The sequence below is a fragment of the Puntigrus tetrazona genome, chromosome 18, assembly GCF_018831695.1.
Source record: "Puntigrus tetrazona isolate hp1 chromosome 18, ASM1883169v1, whole genome shotgun sequence".
Lineage (NCBI taxonomy): Eukaryota > Metazoa > Chordata > Actinopteri > Cypriniformes > Cyprinidae > Puntigrus > Puntigrus tetrazona.
Genome location: NC_056716.1, coordinates 334,811 through 352,141, shown reverse-complemented (window position 1 = coordinate 352,141; position 17,331 = coordinate 334,811). Strand labels below are relative to the sequence as shown.

The following is a 17,331-nucleotide window of genomic DNA, read 5'->3' as shown; positions in this document are numbered from 1 at the left end:
TATATATAAATAAAACTGTAAAAGGTCACAAGATTGCATTTTAAGAATATCGGTGAGGGTGGCACGTGACAGTAGGAAAGTGTCTTTTTTCCCCAAACTTGAAGTTCTGATCATTTCAGCACTGAAACGTTGAGTAATTTGGAGGATGACCCAGAATCTCCCCACTCACCATCTGCAGCACCTCCTCCAGACAGATCTGATTGTCACCAGGATCCTCCTGTGTCAGTGTCCTGTCCAAAAAGAAGGAAAAAAACAAGCAAAACCACTGATTTAATTACAAAGACAAGCATTTAAGGTTAAATATTGCAGGACAGGATACGTGAGGACAGCACTGATTCTGTCAGTGTGCAGACACACTCAACTCACCTTATGATGTTGGCAGCGGCTTTCCTTTCTTGGGTCAGAAGTTCAGGGTCATGCATCACTTCCTCCAGGAAACTAATCACTTTCATTTTGAGCTCAGTGTTGGTTTCAAAGTCCTTTAACGGCGCACACAGTAATACATGTTTATGTTAAAAAACTGATCACCGATAGGTTCTTTGAGAACCCAAAAATTGATCTTCCATCTGCTGCAAAACCCTTTTATTTTTAAAAGTGTGTAATGTTTGCTTCATCTGACCTGCGCGTGTTTGGACACCCAGTGCCTGAGGACATTGAGAACTCTGTTAGTTGCTGCTCGGCGAATCACAAACTCCTTATCTCCGTTCCTCTGATCTGTGGGGAACCCTGATAACCAATCAAAATTCACATTATTCCCTCTTCTGCCAGGCAACAAATATCCACAGCCTATGAGAGATTGAAACAGATTGCTGAATCCTACCTGTGCTTGCCAGAGACATGCGGCGGTACTTCTCCTTGGTCGGCGTGCCCTCGTTGGCACCAGCAGTAGCAATGGCGAAGGCAGAAGCGGCAGACAAGGCGCTACGGTTGTTATCCAGCTCCCGACAGGACGACATCACCATGCCATTATTGTATGAGAACAGAGAGAATTCTGCACAGAGAGAAACACAAGCAGAACACACGATAGTTAAATACACGCATGGAGGTTAATACCACGTTAATTTAGCTTTCATTTCAGAATTAGCCAGCTGCTCAAAACCAATTCAGAGATCAATGTTATAATCAAATAAACACATTTTTTATATAGATCTGTGTGCAAATATTAGAATGATTCCAACACTGTCAGCCACATTTTCTGAACATGTACAGAAATGTAAGCCAAAGCAATAAATCAAATTTATTATTGATCGTACTACTATTAGAAAAAATGATGATGACAACAATTAATATAATATTAATTACATTTTAACTACCATCAATCACAGTGTTATGTTTATGGTTGCAGAGCAATTTAATAATCAGTTAACAGTCGGTTGGACAACCAGAATTTAAGAATTATTTCATAAGAAAGATTTCCAATCATTATTATTAAATATTTTAAGATCTAAGAAATCTAGAGAAATCTAAGAGTCTCAAAATATCTAAATTTAAGACTTTAAAACATCAATATGAAATATTTTAGAAAGTAAATAAATTTAAACGAATAAATGAAATGAGTAAACAGCACAATTAAGTCTAAAATGGACTACGGTACAAAGTTTGAATCTGTAAACTAAGAGAGAATTAAAAGCTGAATGAAAAAGAATAATGTTGTATCTAAAACTTGTTAGACATACAAAATGTCACCTGCCGGTAGCCCAAGAACTAAAAGGTCTAGACAAAAATTCAGTAAATGTGAATTCACGGTTTCAGAGTGTTTCCTCTTTAAGGGTACAGCAGGTGTGAAATAAGACAAGATGGACTCATGCAGAAATAATGGAGGCAGTGACATTATCTCCACAATGGATAAGCCTCCGATGATGACATATGAAAATGTCACAAGTATCTACTGCACCCGACGACTGTTAAACAAAAAGCACAACCCAGATTGTTTGCGGCTGTCAGCAAGACCAAAATAAGCACATATTTCCATACCGTTAGTTTTGTACTTGCAAGCACTTTCCACAGGCTAATGCATCATGTTATAATATGAAAAATGCCTTTTTGGAGCAAAAGACTGATGATGCGGCAACGATGTAGAGCATCTAAGCATCCAGCAGGTGGTGGTACGAAACATAAAATCACAGACTGCGTCTTCATCAAGACAATAGGCAGGGCTCTGGTTCTCAAGATGGTTGAGACTAAAAATAGCTCATCATTTCACTAAGATGTATGTCTCAAATACACTCTCAGAAAATACCAAAAGCAGCGTTTTAAAAGAAAACAAGTTTGTCGCTGCATTCTTCAGAAGGGGTTCAGAAAAAAAAAGGGTAACATGCTTTATTCTTCTGCAGCCTTCTAAAGCTTAATGGCATCACTGCGTAACACATATGAATCAGCAGGGTCGTCGTTGACCTTTGAACCCTATTTAATTTCGTTTTGAAAGCAAGGAGAGACAGTACTGTTGCAGTGCATCGACCGCACTCAAACAAACCCTGTAACCGGGGTGGCAGAGAGAATACATGCTAATGGTTGCTATGGCACAAGTTTTCCAAACACCTACTCACGCCTCCTTTGGCGTTTCCCTGAGCTTTTTTTTTTTTTTTAAAGCTACAGAATTAATGAGATTTCGCACGAATCGTGTCTTGCGAGGCTTCCATCTACGTCCTCAGGATCACTTCAGACGTTTACAGATACGGCGTGCGCTTTAAAACGGGAGCGACACGTGGGAACAAAAAACGAGCAGTGTACAGAGACATCTCAAATGCTAAGATACCTGTAGTTTTTAAATAGAACTGAATATGCAAACCTTTAAAATAAAATAAAAAAAAAACTGAATGGGCCTTTGAATTAAGCACTCAGAGAGTCTGCCATTTTGAGGCACTGATAAATGCAACATTTGGCTGGTCTGAAGGGTGCAGGTGGCTTGTCAGCGTGAGATGCAGGTGCTCTGGTTTTCATGTCAGTGAGCGATAACAACATGGCAGGGAAGTCTAGGACAGAGTGTCTTCTACCTGAGGAGTTTTTGCATTTGACGTTTTTGGGAGTGGTGGGTGATTTGGTGGGCGACACTTCAGCCTCTGCCTCGTCACTCTGGATCTGGTCGTTGTCGCTTTCCTCCCTCACTGAAATGTCTAGAGAAAACCAGTCATAGGCATTACAGTTATCCATACGCATGACATATCGGACGCGTGAAACAGTACAATCCCACCATATTGTGACAGTTTGCAGTTTGCGTTTAAAAACTACTGCTATGATTAAAAAAGGGTTTGTAAGACAAAATGAAATTAAATAAAAATAACAGACAACATTACTGTTGGAACAGCAAATGTGAACTTTTCCTAATTCCGTGCCCCCTCTATCTCCCCAACTTTGTTTCCTGTCTAAACACTGTCCTTAAAAATGGCAAAAATAAATATTTAACAAAATAAAAATCAAATACTGTAATAGTATATAAATGACTGACTACTTTATTATAACAATATATACAGACATGTATATACTCAAATAATAATACCAAAATATTTGTAAAACATTATATAAAATGATCAATAATAATATTTAGGTAACACTTTGCTTAAAGACTTTTTGCATAATGCATTATAAGGGTTATTATTAGGTCATTATGTATCATAATTATTCATAATGTGTATTGCGATACATTATATCTTGTTGTAGATAATTATGCCTCAATTTAAAATTCAACAATATGTAACGATATATTTATAAGTGCTAAAATGTATTAACTGTGGTTCCAATTATTCATGATATTGTACAATGCATTATAAGGTGCATTATAAAGCATACTGTATTATTAGTAGTGCTTTCAAACAATCACGATTAATTGATAGTTTTTGTTTGCATAATATATGTGTGTTTTGTGTATATGCATAATGTACATATAAATACCCACACAGTATGTCTGTATTTATACTCATATATTTATACTCATATAATATTTAATATAATGTTATTTATTTTCTAAAATGTATACATGCATGTGTGCCTATTTGTCATTTGAAAGCACTAACTACTACTTTTATAATGCATTATACATAAAGACTTTGCGTTACCAAGTGTTACCATTTTATTAATAAGGTTATGAATATAATAGAAAAAATAAAGCAGTGTTTTTTTTTGTTTACGCTGTGGCCGAGAAACAAAAATGATTCTGGCACTACTGAAAATTAGCATTATGTCCTCACCCTGTTTGCACAGCGAAACTTCATCAGCCTTGTCCGTCTTGCCTTCACCATCATCAGGAATCTTGCTGGTGATAGGGCTGGACACATAGAGCTTGTTGATGTCCAGCGTGGTCTTGCTGAAAGGGGACATGGAGGAGTACATGCTTGCATAGCCATTGGAGGAACAGCTAAGGGCAGCCAGGTCCAGAGCCTTCCCACCGGTGATGATGGGGATGTTGAGGGACAGTTTGCGGCGGCGGTTGGGGGACGAGGTCTTGGTGATGGCCAGTGGGGGTGGGGAGGAGAACTTGCGGCTGGCACGGGGCGACTTTGGTGGCTCTCCATAGAGGAGCTTGTTGTTCTGGCTGCTCGCGAAAAACAGCTCCAGGGATCTAAGTGTTGAAAAAAGCAGGAGGGAGGGTAGATTTAATGACCATGTTGTCTTGATTTAAACCTCCTGAGGCTGTCAAATATGGACATGCAATATCAGATAAGGAATTTAAACATTTCATTGACTTTCAAATTAAAGTGAAATATAGTACAATTAAAAGTTTTTTTTTATTTTAAAAATGTAATACTTTTATTTGGGTGCAATACCTGTGTTAGGATGCATTAAATTAATCATTTTTTAAAAATAAATAAACGCTGTTCTTTTGAACTTTAAATTCATTAAAGAAACATGAAAGAATGTATCATGTTTCCACAAAAATATTAAGAAGCACAACCGATTTTTTTGACAACTTTGACAATAAAAAAAAAAAGTAATGGTAATAATTGTTCACATTATCACCGTTTTTTTTAATCAAATAAATGCAACCTTACTGAGCTTAAAGGACTTGTTAGTGAGCATAAGAGATCTTAAAGACCCCAAACATTTTAATGGCACCGTAATTTTTTTTCTTCCGTTTTTTCAATACTTTCTATCATTCCAACTTTGTAGAAGCAAGATAAAGAAGCCATTCAAATGATTCCCCTCAAATAAAATAATGATTGAAAAATCTACAAAAATATTAAATTATGATCATATAAAAATGTAAATAGTTTTTTTCCACAGTAAAACACGCTCATTAAATACAAATAACATAGATGATTGGTTAAACAAGTCATGATAATGACCGTGTTTGTTTGAAGATCAACGTAAAGCTAAAACTCGGACCAATGGGAACCTCTCTGAAAAAACACGAATTTTTCACTTTTCACACACGTTTCACCTTTAAAAAAGTGCAGATTTAGTAAACCACCATCGACGCACCACTAGCCTACAAAAATACAACAGTTACATCTTTGCCTCGCACTGCAGCTCATGTTTTAGCCCATAATGGCTTCCCAACACCGCGCGGTGTGCTCGGGGTATATGCGCTGACAGAAAGAAGCGTCTCTGCGGAGCATAAACAGCCTACTCTTCACATCTCTCTATAAGGTTGGAGAGCATTGCAGAGAAGCTTTCCCACACATCGAGCCACCCCTACACGTCATGCCTGCACAGAAATAGCCCCTCTTATGACAGTCTGGGTGACCGTTGGAGCTGAGGCAGGGCAGCTGAGCGGGGGAGGTCTGGGGAGGCATCACAGCCGTGCAGTCTGCCCAGGGGAGAGTGGGTGCTGCAGGCTGTGGGTGTGTGGGAGGTCCCCGGCTCTTACCGATTTGCCTGGATCTCCGTCTCCGGAGCCAACNGAGAGAGAGAGAGGGAGAGAGAGCGAGGGAGAGAGGCTGCAAAACGTGCACACTAAATATTTCATCTCGCAGATGCGGCACGGGCGGAGGGTGGGGTCCTGCAGCAGAGTGGCCGGTTGCTAAGGTGATGGCGACAGAGCCCCGCTGAGATGCTTCAGTCAGGCAGGCACACAGGCGATGAAGCAGGGCCCAATTACTGCTGTTTCCAGCAGAACACACACATACATAGAGCGGGGCGACACACATTAGTGTGACCTCTCGCAAGCCTTTAGCAACTCCAGCACATCTCACTCCCTTCCCCTTTGGCTTTCTCTCTATTTCGCTCTCTTTTCTCTCCTTTTATCCCGTACGCACGCAGACGCTCGCTTGTTCTCACTATAGGGTGACAAACACTGGTGTGACCTCTCTCCTATCACACTGAATCGCTTTTTCTGCGCATTCTCTCTCACACAAGAACACAACTCCAGCAAAGCAAAGAGCTGCTGCTAATTAAGAGCTGCATGTGCATTTATATATGTGTGCCAAGATACACTTCAATCAAATGGCATAAAAAAAGTGCAGAATTAGCGATGGATCATGATAGGACATCCAACGACCAACTAAATAGGTTGACTACTTTATTTTAATATGTTTGTTATATTTACAATGCATTCAAAAAGTCTTTTAATTCATCAAAGAATCTTGATCAAATGTATTACGGTTTCTGCAAAAACACTGAGCAGCAGAACAGAGAAGTTGTGATGATAAGAAATGTTTCTTGAGCAGCAAAAGCAGTATATTAGAATTATTTCTGAAAGATGATGTGACAATGAAAATAGAAATGATCACAGCTGCTAAAAAAATGTTTTGACATCAAATTAATAAATTCAAAAGTTTGGGTTCAGTCACATGTTTTACATTTTTTTAATAAGAGTCTTTTGCTCATCGAAGCAACAGGCATATTGTGAAATATTATTTGAATTTAAAAAAATAGTTTTCAATTTTATTATAGTTCAAAATATAATTTATTCCTGTGATCCAAAAGCCAAATTACTCATCAGCCATTATTCTAGTCTTAAGTGTCACATGATCTCTCAGAATTAATTTTGTTTTATTATCAATATGCTCATTATTATCAATGTTGGAAATAGATGCTTTCATTATAATTTTGTTTTTACCTCTGATGCCTTTTTCAGGATTATTTGAAAAATTTTTAACTAAACAGCATATTCTAAATAGAAATACTTTCTAACATTATGTCTTTACTTTTACTTTTGTATTAATTTATCACATCCTTACTGAATAAAAGACACTTATTTCTTTAGAAAAATTACTAACCCCAAACTTTTGAGCGGCTGCGTATTTTTAAATAAATAATATTTAATCTTTTTAACGGAGTAAACAAATTACTTATGACAAATTATAACAACACAGTATTAATTTTTTTTTGAACGGGGTAATTTTTATAAACTTACCTATTATTTTCTGGACTATATGTAAACCTCTTTTAAGTGAAATATCTTATTAAAGTCAGTCCTGAATAAACAATAACATTAATTTAGTATGATCCCTTTTTGCATTTTGATTCTGAAAGGGGGATGTAAACTTTTGACATCAACTGTATGTATGAGATACATCTCTATGCATCTCAGGTGTCCTCATCTTCTGTACGCCAAAAAATAAAAATGTCTGTGTGGCTCACCGGGCTGGTATGGCACTGATAGGCCTCTTGTAGATGGTGATGAGTTTGTCGAGCACCACGTCAGCGCTGGTGAACACGCGGTAGGAGTGCAGGAAGGTGTTGAGGAAGTCGATGGAGAGGAATCGCAGGTCAGTCAACCTCTCCAGCAGGCGTTCCACGCTGGCGTAGCGGATCTGCAACACCTTGCAGGAGTTCATCATCTTACTGAAGCGGATATCCACGTCATCACAGTACAAACTGGCATCAGACCTAAACATGTGACACGGATTGTTAGAAGTGATTTGCATATTAATAAAAGGATAGCGCCGTTCTTCCAGTGCTTACTTGATCATCTGGGGCACAGTGACTTTGGAGTTCTCCTCGAAGGCGTTCATCATCAGCCCATTACAACGAATGTTATCTATGCACTGTAATAAAGAGTGTAAAAGAAAAGAAGAAAAAAAGACCGTGAGGACAGTATTTGAACCGCAGGACGCGAGTAAAAGGAGAAGGTCTTGCCCAGGGCTGCGTGGATCACTCAGTGTTATCTGATGTGAGCAGACGTGCCTGGCTGATGTCACTGGTCCAGGCTGACTTCTCTTGCCGTGAGGAGGCCACCAGGATGATGGTGAAGGACTGGCTGTCTTTGGGCTCTACCACAATCTTAAAATCCAGGTGCTCCATGTCCTGACCGCTCTTGTCTGACTTGGCTGAAGAGAAAATAGAAAAACGTGACGATACTCTGGTCTGTCGTGATTAGATTTTGTGCTTGGATCCACTTCCATAACGTGCCAATATCACAAGGCCTCTTATCGTTGTTAGCCTCCTTTTGCTTTCGCACATATTTTATGGTATGTTTAAGATCAAACCAAAAGTTTTGATACGTACACTCGTCATCTGTGCCCTCTGGTTCCTCTATCAGTGTGCAGTCAATGAGAGACACCACTCCATTCTGCCATCCGGAGACAAGCAACAGTCAGACATGCTCTAAGAATCTATCAAATAATCAATAGCAGCCGTACTTAAACAGTGATTGCGGCGAGGATCTCTTTCTTGAATTTCCCCACAGACCAGGAGCAATAGTGGCTTATTGAATGCGGTAAAATTACAGTCAGCTGAAGGCGGTAATCACCCATTTCTGGGCACAACATAACATTTTACTGGTTTAACAAGGAACCTGATACATTTACACATTATCCTCGGACAAATTACAGAACGATACAAATTAAAAAACAAACAAACAAACAAAAAATAAACTAACCGTTTTTATCTTGAATTCCATGTTTTAGATTTCAAGTGTTTTTTCTTTTTTATTTTAATATTACAATGGATCATTCTGCTGTGACAGAACATTTTTAATATTATGCCATAAAGTATTGCACTACATGGTGTATAGATACATTTTAAAAAAAGGTTAAAAAGTTGATAACATGGTGATCATACGTTAAAACATGATTAATATTATTGTTGTTAAATAATCAATTAATTTGATAATTCCATTCTATTCTATTATTTGCTATTTTATTTCCAAGAATCAATGCATAATTTACATTATTATTATTATTGTTGTTGTTCTTACATTTATTTTTATTACATATCCATGTTGCAAAGTGAATTAAAATCTTAATCTACAAAAGTTACTTAATCTCAAAAATAGCTTTAAAAAAGTGAAAAATTGTTAGCCATTCATTAAAAACTATTGTTACAAAATGTAATTATTGCATTTTTTTTTTTGCATTTTTATTGCATTTAATGGCAATGTTTATTTTTACAAGTTTTAAGAAACGTTCCTTCATATCCTAAGAATGGGTGAAAACAAAATGCATGTATATGAATGAAAAATATGTGCTGAGAGAGCTTTAAAACTGTCCTACCATATATATCTTCTTCCTACCACCCCCGGCCTATTATCTGCTTTTTTAAGAGTGTGTAATGCAGTGCATGAAGCTTCACCTTGGTGAGGTGTAGTTTTCCTCCAGAGCCCCTAGTGCAGATGATCAGATGTTTGGAGAAGAGGAAACACTGCCTCTCTCCCTCCTTCTTCAGAGACAGAGAGCCCAGTCGGCCACGGGTGATCTTGCCCTTCTCACTCATGGGCACTTGTATCAGAGATCCTGAAAAACATGCGTGGAGACGCAGGAAGCGTTAGCCCTGCTGGGAAACGCAAAGCAGACAGGTGCTATGCCAGCACATGGTGAAATACTGGATTGACATATGTTCTTATCAGACTCTTATCAGTTTCCTCGTGTCTTCGTATCCTGCAGCGCATCAGTGACATTTCCGATCTTGGGCTCAACACCAGGTTTGACTGGTAAAAATGTGATTACACTTGGAAATGAAAGAGTTGGTCTGGTCTTTGAACACACTGTGCTCTACAGAGACTAGCAGGATTAGGGTGCCCAATCCTTTGAGTTAACGCTCCGCTTTGTGCTGGCAGGGAAAAGAGGGCAGCCCAGAAAAGCCTTGGAGTGGGAAGGGGAGAAGAGGGAGGTGGGGGGGCTTGACAATAAGAGGTGACAAGAGTGACAGTTTGCAGAAAAGAACAGAAGGAAAGGAGAATCCAAACGTCTTCTTATCAGGGATCTGTGGGCCCTTTCAGCAGAGCGCTCAGGAGGATTTGTGTGTGTGTGTGTGTGTGTTGGGAGTTCACCTTGTCTGACAAAGGTCTGGCTGGTGTCTAGGAGAATTTCACAGCCCTCCACGATCATACGCTCGATAGCGAGGTTCTTCCGAATGTTCTCCGTCTCGCTAACTTCATCGTGCATGATCCTGTGGAAATAACATCATTTTAGCACTCAGAGATGTTATCTTTGTCACATATATTTTATTTAAACACTGATTCTACTGTAGCAGAAACTGAACGAAAGTAAAAACTTTTTTCGTTTCACAGAAATTATATGTGAGAATTTTGATATTATTTTAGTTAGCTTTTGAGTTATGAAAAATAGTTGAATTTTATTTATATAACTAAAATATGACTGTATGCATTTTTTGTGTATTGCATAGTTTAATATATACTTATAAAACATACTGTAGTAATAAATTTCACGCTATATTTTATCAAACTAAATAAAATATAATGCCCGTATATTAATGTTATCAATTTATATATTGCACAATTTATTTTTTATATAAAATATAACAATGCATTTTTAAACAATATTTTATGATTCCAAAGTACATAGTCATACATATTTTATTTGCAAATATTTCATGTTTCCAAACATAACTCAAAGTCAAACAAAAATAATTACATAATTACAAAAATAATTTAGTTTTAGATTTGTCTTCATTAAACATTAAAATGCCACTAGATAATACTATCAACAACACTAGAAAATGTCACTCAAATGATAATGATAAGATTTAATAATACATGTAAATATAATTTAAGACACTAAGTTTGGCAATAAAATCCTACAAAATAAATAAACTGAAACTATAAGACACTCTGAAAACAAATAACCACAGAATGGAACAGAAAGTAATCTAAAATGACACGGAAAACTACATATCTAAATCCTGTTATTAAATGTGACCCATATACTTAAAAGTATACACTTCCTGTAGAATTATCAAGCCCTTGGACAAAAAAAAGCGCAGCCTCAAACTGGCACCATGGTATTATGTTCAGTCCAGTCGGATTGCAGTTCCATTTGGTGCCAATAGTGGTGAGGAAATAACACTCTTATATAGCATTTAGCAATTGATTTGATGATCTGGTTTCAGGAACGAATTACAGCTTCACTCACAAATAAGGTTGATAACCTGTGAGTAGTGTAGAAATAATGTAGCGATGTTCACACACGGCCATGGATGGGTCGTTTTGGGATTTTGACGTACCTGGAAAGCTCCTCCAGCTTTGACTTGGCATAATCCAAGCTGTTTCTCTCCACATGCTCATGCGGTGTATGTGCTAACAGCTCATGGAGGGTCAGTATGTAACGAGGAATCTGCCAGACAAGAAGCACATGTCATAATGTCAGACAGGAGGGTAGTTTTCGATTTTTTTTTTTTGCCTTCTGCAACAAACACACTCATCATGTCCACACTTAGTCATGTGCATGGAAATCCAAACACAACTTTGCTAACAGTGTGCACCATATTCTTGCAGAGGAGGCTTAGAGGGGAGCTCTATCACTCATCAGCACATTTATTACCAACGCTGCAAAGCCCAAAGTAGACCTCGCTAGACTAGATCACATGGAAACTGCTTACTCTACAAGAAAAAAGCCATTATGGCCCAGAATACACTAAAAAATCCTACTTTAAAAGGACTAAAAAAGCACACGAGGACCTGCCATGTGCTACTAGCCAGCTTGTGATTCATAGCATGGTAATGAGAGTCTGAATGAAAGATTATGGTCACCTGGAACATGGGGTATGTGAGGAACGTCTCCAGTGTGCGCTCCTCACAGTCAGGTTTGGCTTCATATTGTTTAAGCAGCTTGTCGAAGTCGCGGTTCTGCTTGCAGTGGGCCAAGATCTGCAAACTGTACTGGTGGTTACGTACAAACTCCTGGTAGATGTTCAGCATGGGCAGCAGGATGTCAAATAGGTCGGCTGAAGGACAGGAAGGAAGATCAGAGTCAGTGTGACTGGACCTCAAATCTGCGGCACCCTTTGAAAAAGCTAGCTTGCAGTTTGAAGAGTCTACAGAATGTTCTTTGCTGTTGGTTGCCAAATGCTCTGGCAGTGCACTCACCCAAGACTAATGTTGGCCAGCTTGCTATTCGAGCTTTCAACCCTTGGTAGAATATCTGATGCAGAAACATTATGGTTTCGCTGCAGAAACAAACAGCATATGTAAACAACAACGCGAGTGTTTCATTATTCCTGTAAGATTTTTAAAATGCTTTATACTGCATGCTCACCAGGGCCACATTTATACTAACATACAGTAAAAACGTTTTCTAGTTTGATTTTTTTTTTAATGGAATTTTCTTCTGTGATGGCACAACCAAATATTTATCATTAAATATTATATGTTATATATAACATTGTCATTAATCCAATCTTCAGAGTCATATGACCAATGACCAAAATAAATGTGACTGTAATATGTGAAAATGTTTAAATAAATTAGTTACAGTTACATTACAAAAATGTTGAATATTACAAAGGGGGTTACATCTGAATACTTTCACACACACATATATTTTTGATTGACTTGTTTTCCAAATTGCATTGACTGCTTTAAAATACGAGACATATTTGGCTTTATGTATATGGTTTGTTTGTATGTGTTTCAGCTCTGCAAAGATTTAGTTTTAAATTTAATTAAACTATCTTCTGGTTCTGGAAATATCAAAGTAAATAGAAAAAAACTTTTTTAATTTTAAAAGTGTTTAACTTTTTACAGCTATACAGCTGATGGAAATGCCATTTATCTATAAAATTTCTCATGTGCCTGATGCTATTTTTTCCATTTAACTTTAGTTAACTTTAAGTTAGCGCATAGATTCTATATCGATACTTTAAATGTTGCAAAAAAATGGTCTGGAAAGACCTTTAGTCTAAGACATTTTTGAGATCCCTTCTACTTCACCAGAGAAGACACACAGACAATATCAAAGAAGAAACAATAGAAGCAGGTGATGTCTAATCTCTGCTGTTCAGGAGAAACAAGATTTTAAAGTGAACTCATTTTAAATGTTTCTCCTGCTGAGCATGCGGGTTATTTCTATTTGAAACTGGTGCTTACCTGTTGAGGAATATGCTGCTGACATCATCATGAGTTATGGGCGGTTTCTTCGAGCTGGCAGCCATGCGAAGCGGTCTCAAGAAGTTGTTGACAAGGATGTGGAGCTGTTGGACGTATTCAGCCTCTGCTTCCAGCATGCTAAAGACGACTTGGTTCCTCTTCCTCATGCTCTCTGCATGTGGCGAACGGATGTAGTCTTGAATGATGGTCTTCCACTTTCGCCGACACATCCAGCCCCTCAGAAAGCTTTGCACCTGGAGCAGCAGAATTAATAAGAATCCATCAATAGAATCAATAGATCTGAACTGAGTAGACATGAGCAATTCATTAAAAAATACCTTGAACAATCATGAAATGTGTATAAATAAATAATACAAAAAATTACATAGTATGCAAAATAATACATACATAAATACTATAATAAATGCATTGTTCATAGTTTGTTCATGTTAGTTAATACATGTGACACCTTATTGCAAAGTCTTACCATAATTTTAAATATATAAATAGTTAAATAAATACATAATATGTAATTTACTGAGTATTTAAAATCTAAAATATAGTTGTGGTCATAGGTTTACCAAGTGCACACCTTGCAGAATATGAAAAATGCAAAAAAAAAGGTAATGTAATAATATAGTAAAATGGCATAAAATATAATAATAAAAATGTTTTTATTTAGCATAGCCACAAATATATATATATATGTGTGTGTGTGTGTGTGTGTGTGTGTGTGTGTTTCTATATGCATGTCCACAAAACATTAAATCAGTCATTTATAAGGTTCTATGACAGTTAGGGTGCTACCTCTGTAGGCAGCTCACTAGGTTTCGAACTACATCTGAGTGACCAAAGTCTTACTTTCTTGATTTTCTTGATTTCTGAATCATCATCACTAGGTGCAGTGGTGGGATTCGACTGAATCTTCTCATTGTCTTTGAGCATGGCCGCGATCTGCAACAAAACAGCAATAAAAATGGCAGAGTCGACACTTCCTTAGCAAAAAAATTCCTTCCCTCACTACTTCCCAGCATGCTGACAAAGTGATTGAGTCAGGCCAAATCAGTGCCAGCACAGTGTGGCACAAACACTCGCCCTATCAAAGCTCTCAGATGCCACTCAGGTGATTTCCGATGCTTAGGGTGCACAAACTTTCAAATTATTACACGGCCCTGCAATTTGAAAGGGAAACGTTGGGGACACAAAAGAGATGGGAGCTGGCCAGCGCAGTCTGAAGGTGAGTGCTCCATTTATTGGAAGCGGATTGAAAGAGTTTATTATGCTGCGGACCAAGGATGCGACGCACACAATACATCTGGGGTCATGCATATTCAGCACACCATTTCATACAGCCAGCTCCATTTGCACTTTAAAGTAAAATGACTATTTGATCTGGCTGATGAAGAATACAGCAGGGATCATAGTTCTCCTGGAGAGCCGTTTTTTATGAGCAGAGATGCAAAGTGAAGTGCAAAGTAGTCTGGAGAAAGCTCTTGAAAACCAAATGCCTCTCACACCACTTTTCATTCTCTCTACTATTTTCCTTTTCAGAAAAGAAATGAGCATGTAATATGGGTCACGATGATTGACTAGTCATCCAACGACGGACAAGTCAATAAGAGGGGCAGACTAGTTTTCCGGGTTTTTTTTTTCATGTGTATGCTGTAATATTAGTTTCATTAGATCGTTTTAAATTATCTATTGGGACAAGCTAAAGTATAAATCTATGTAACAAGAAAAAAAATAGGGAAGAAAAAGAAAAGAATCTCGTTTTAATCTCATTCTTATATAATTAGAGCTAGAATACACCTTGAATTAAAATATAATAAGATTTACTGATAATGCTGAAGGGTCAGAATTGTCACTGAAGAAGTCTTTTTCTGAAAAATTGTGTGTTAACGTAAAACCTGTTAATTGGTTATCTGTATTTCAGTGAATTTCTGGCAACCATAGCTGTATTTTATTTGGCTTTTTATACAGTGCATGATAAATTTTGTAATACTATATCAAAATGTAAAATTATATTATTGAGTTATTTGTAAGTTCGAATTTTAGTTTTAAGGTTTCCAATTATACTAGTTTTTTAAAATCCACTTATTCCAGAATAATGCCAGTAAAACAATAGTATAAACATAATACATTTTAAAACATTTATTTTATACTAAGTATAGTTCAAATCTATTCCTTTACTGTCCCTTTACAAAATTACACTTCGGAGTTTAATATTGCAGTGCACATTTCTTTCGTATAAGCTTAAAATGTATTTTAATGTCATTATCGATGAGGAAAGTATGTACTTTGAATAATATTGTTTTTTAAATACAAGATATCTAAAGCAGACCTAAAGTATACTTGCTATGAACTTCAGCATATCTTTAGTTAGACTTTAGCACCAATTCTGCACAATTAAAATTCATTAAGCACAAAATCTGTTGTGTTTAACTTTAAGTATACAAATAAAATGGTATTTAAGTAGGCCTGTCTATTTTTCACTAGGTTTTTTTTTTTTTATTCTGTTGTGCAAAAACATCTTATGTAAACCATGTTGGAGTCAGGTGAACCTGAAACCAGCCTTTTCATACCGGGTTTTAAGTTGACTAGCTTTTCAAACAAACCATTGAATATTTAACTATGCACTTATTTCCCAGACAGCATTCCACTTCTGAGAGGCAGAATCATCTTTATACGCTGTATGCATGCTGATATATTCGACTGGATTTTGGCATGTTCGCTATACATAAACAATCTCCACTGCACTTTGAATTACAAATTTTACCTCTGATTTTAGACGTTCAATCTCAATCTCCCCATCTTCTATCTGTTGTCGAAGTTGCTTAGCAACTGTTTTCTCGGTCTCCACGATTTGGAGTAGATGGAGGTACTTCTGCATGAGCGTTTCATGCTCGGTGGCCAGGTTTCTGTAGCTGCACACAGAACAAACACACACACACACATATGAATACAAACACACATCCATCCGCAAAGGCATACAGGACACAAACATGACTGTGCACACACACACACACACACACACACACACACACACACTCCTCACAATCAGGAACATCACGTTATACTAGAAATAAAGCTCATTAGCAGAGACACAGTGTTAACACGTAACCCCATAAGCATACACTTTATCAGAGCAAACTGTGAATGCTCAAATTCAACAATTAAACAGAATTGTTGGAGCAGCGCTTATCTCAAAACAGCAAGCAAATCCAGACGCCTTCATGTTTATGCACACAGATTTAGAACTGCTGCAGGGCATCCAGAGATAAACAGCCAAAATAGTCCTCCAGTACAGACTGAGACCAGAAAGGAGCACCATCCGCCTTCATCACAAATACAGACCCGCTCTACAGAGACACTTCTCCTTAAAAATAAACTAGACCTTCTGATTATGAAAGAGCATCTTTTGTGCGTCTGTTATTTAATGCATTCAAAACTTATAATTAAATCTGCTGTTACTTAATTGGTGAAATAATTAAATGCAACAACCACACATACACTACTGTTCAAAAACCGCGCAAGGCTGCATTTATTTTAATTTAATATATTTTAAAATGTAATTTATTCTTGTGTTGGCAAATCTACATTTTCTGCATCATTACTCCATTCCTTTAGTGATCCACGTGATCCTTCAGAAATCATTTTCTTAACAATTTCTTATTATCATCAGTGTAAAAAAAATTGTGCTGCTTAATATTTATGTGGAAATCTGATACATTTGAATTATTCTTGTCACGTTCTCTGGACTTTGTTATTGTTTTTGTCGTGTGCCATGTGTCCCGTGTAACCCACTTTAGTTAATTGTCTTTTATTGTCTTCAGCTGTGTGTGATTAATTTAGTGATTTACCTGGTGTATTTATGTCCTGTGATTTCAGTTCTGTTTGTCCGATCTCGTCTTTATGTGCGTGTGATTTTGTCCTATCTGCCTGTAGTTATATTTATTTTCATCTCCGAGTAGATTAAAACTTTTTAGTTCCCTTTATGCTCGTTGTGTGCTCTCCTGCTAACCATACGCATGACAATTCTTTTATAAATACAAACAGCTTTTAATTTAAATATAAAAATTTGTGACAGGAAATGTCTTTATTATTTGTGATGGAATTCTCTAAATATATAT

The 17,331-nt window shown here is 37.1% G+C and overlaps 1 protein-coding gene across 1 annotated transcript in view; it reads right to left on the bottom strand.

Moving 5' to 3' along the window:
- Positions 1-17,331, bottom strand: part of LOC122362472 (ras-specific guanine nucleotide-releasing factor 1-like) — a 21,403-nt gene that overhangs the window by 2,744 nt on the left and 1,328 nt on the right. The window contains exons 2-19 of the mRNA XM_043263917.1: positions 15,978-16,125; positions 14,063-14,155; positions 13,202-13,455; positions 12,203-12,282; positions 11,867-12,060; positions 11,341-11,450; positions 10,148-10,266; positions 9,451-9,611; positions 8,386-8,449; positions 8,065-8,207; positions 7,843-7,925; positions 7,519-7,767; positions 4,185-4,555; positions 2,994-3,113; positions 821-991; positions 620-726; positions 367-479; positions 170-230 (exon numbers count right to left, since the gene is read on the bottom strand). Coding sequence (XP_043119852.1) covers positions 170-230; positions 367-479; positions 620-726; positions 821-991; positions 2,994-3,113; positions 4,185-4,555; positions 7,519-7,767; positions 7,843-7,925; positions 8,065-8,207; positions 8,386-8,449; positions 9,451-9,611; positions 10,148-10,266; positions 11,341-11,450; positions 11,867-12,060; positions 12,203-12,282; positions 13,202-13,455; positions 14,063-14,155; positions 15,978-16,091 — 2,607 coding nt within the window. The 5' untranslated portion in view covers positions 16,092-16,125. The remainder of the gene's footprint in view (positions 1-169; positions 231-366; positions 480-619; positions 727-820; positions 992-2,993; positions 3,114-4,184; positions 4,556-7,518; positions 7,768-7,842; positions 7,926-8,064; positions 8,208-8,385; positions 8,450-9,450; positions 9,612-10,147; positions 10,267-11,340; positions 11,451-11,866; positions 12,061-12,202; positions 12,283-13,201; positions 13,456-14,062; positions 14,156-15,977; positions 16,126-17,331) is intronic.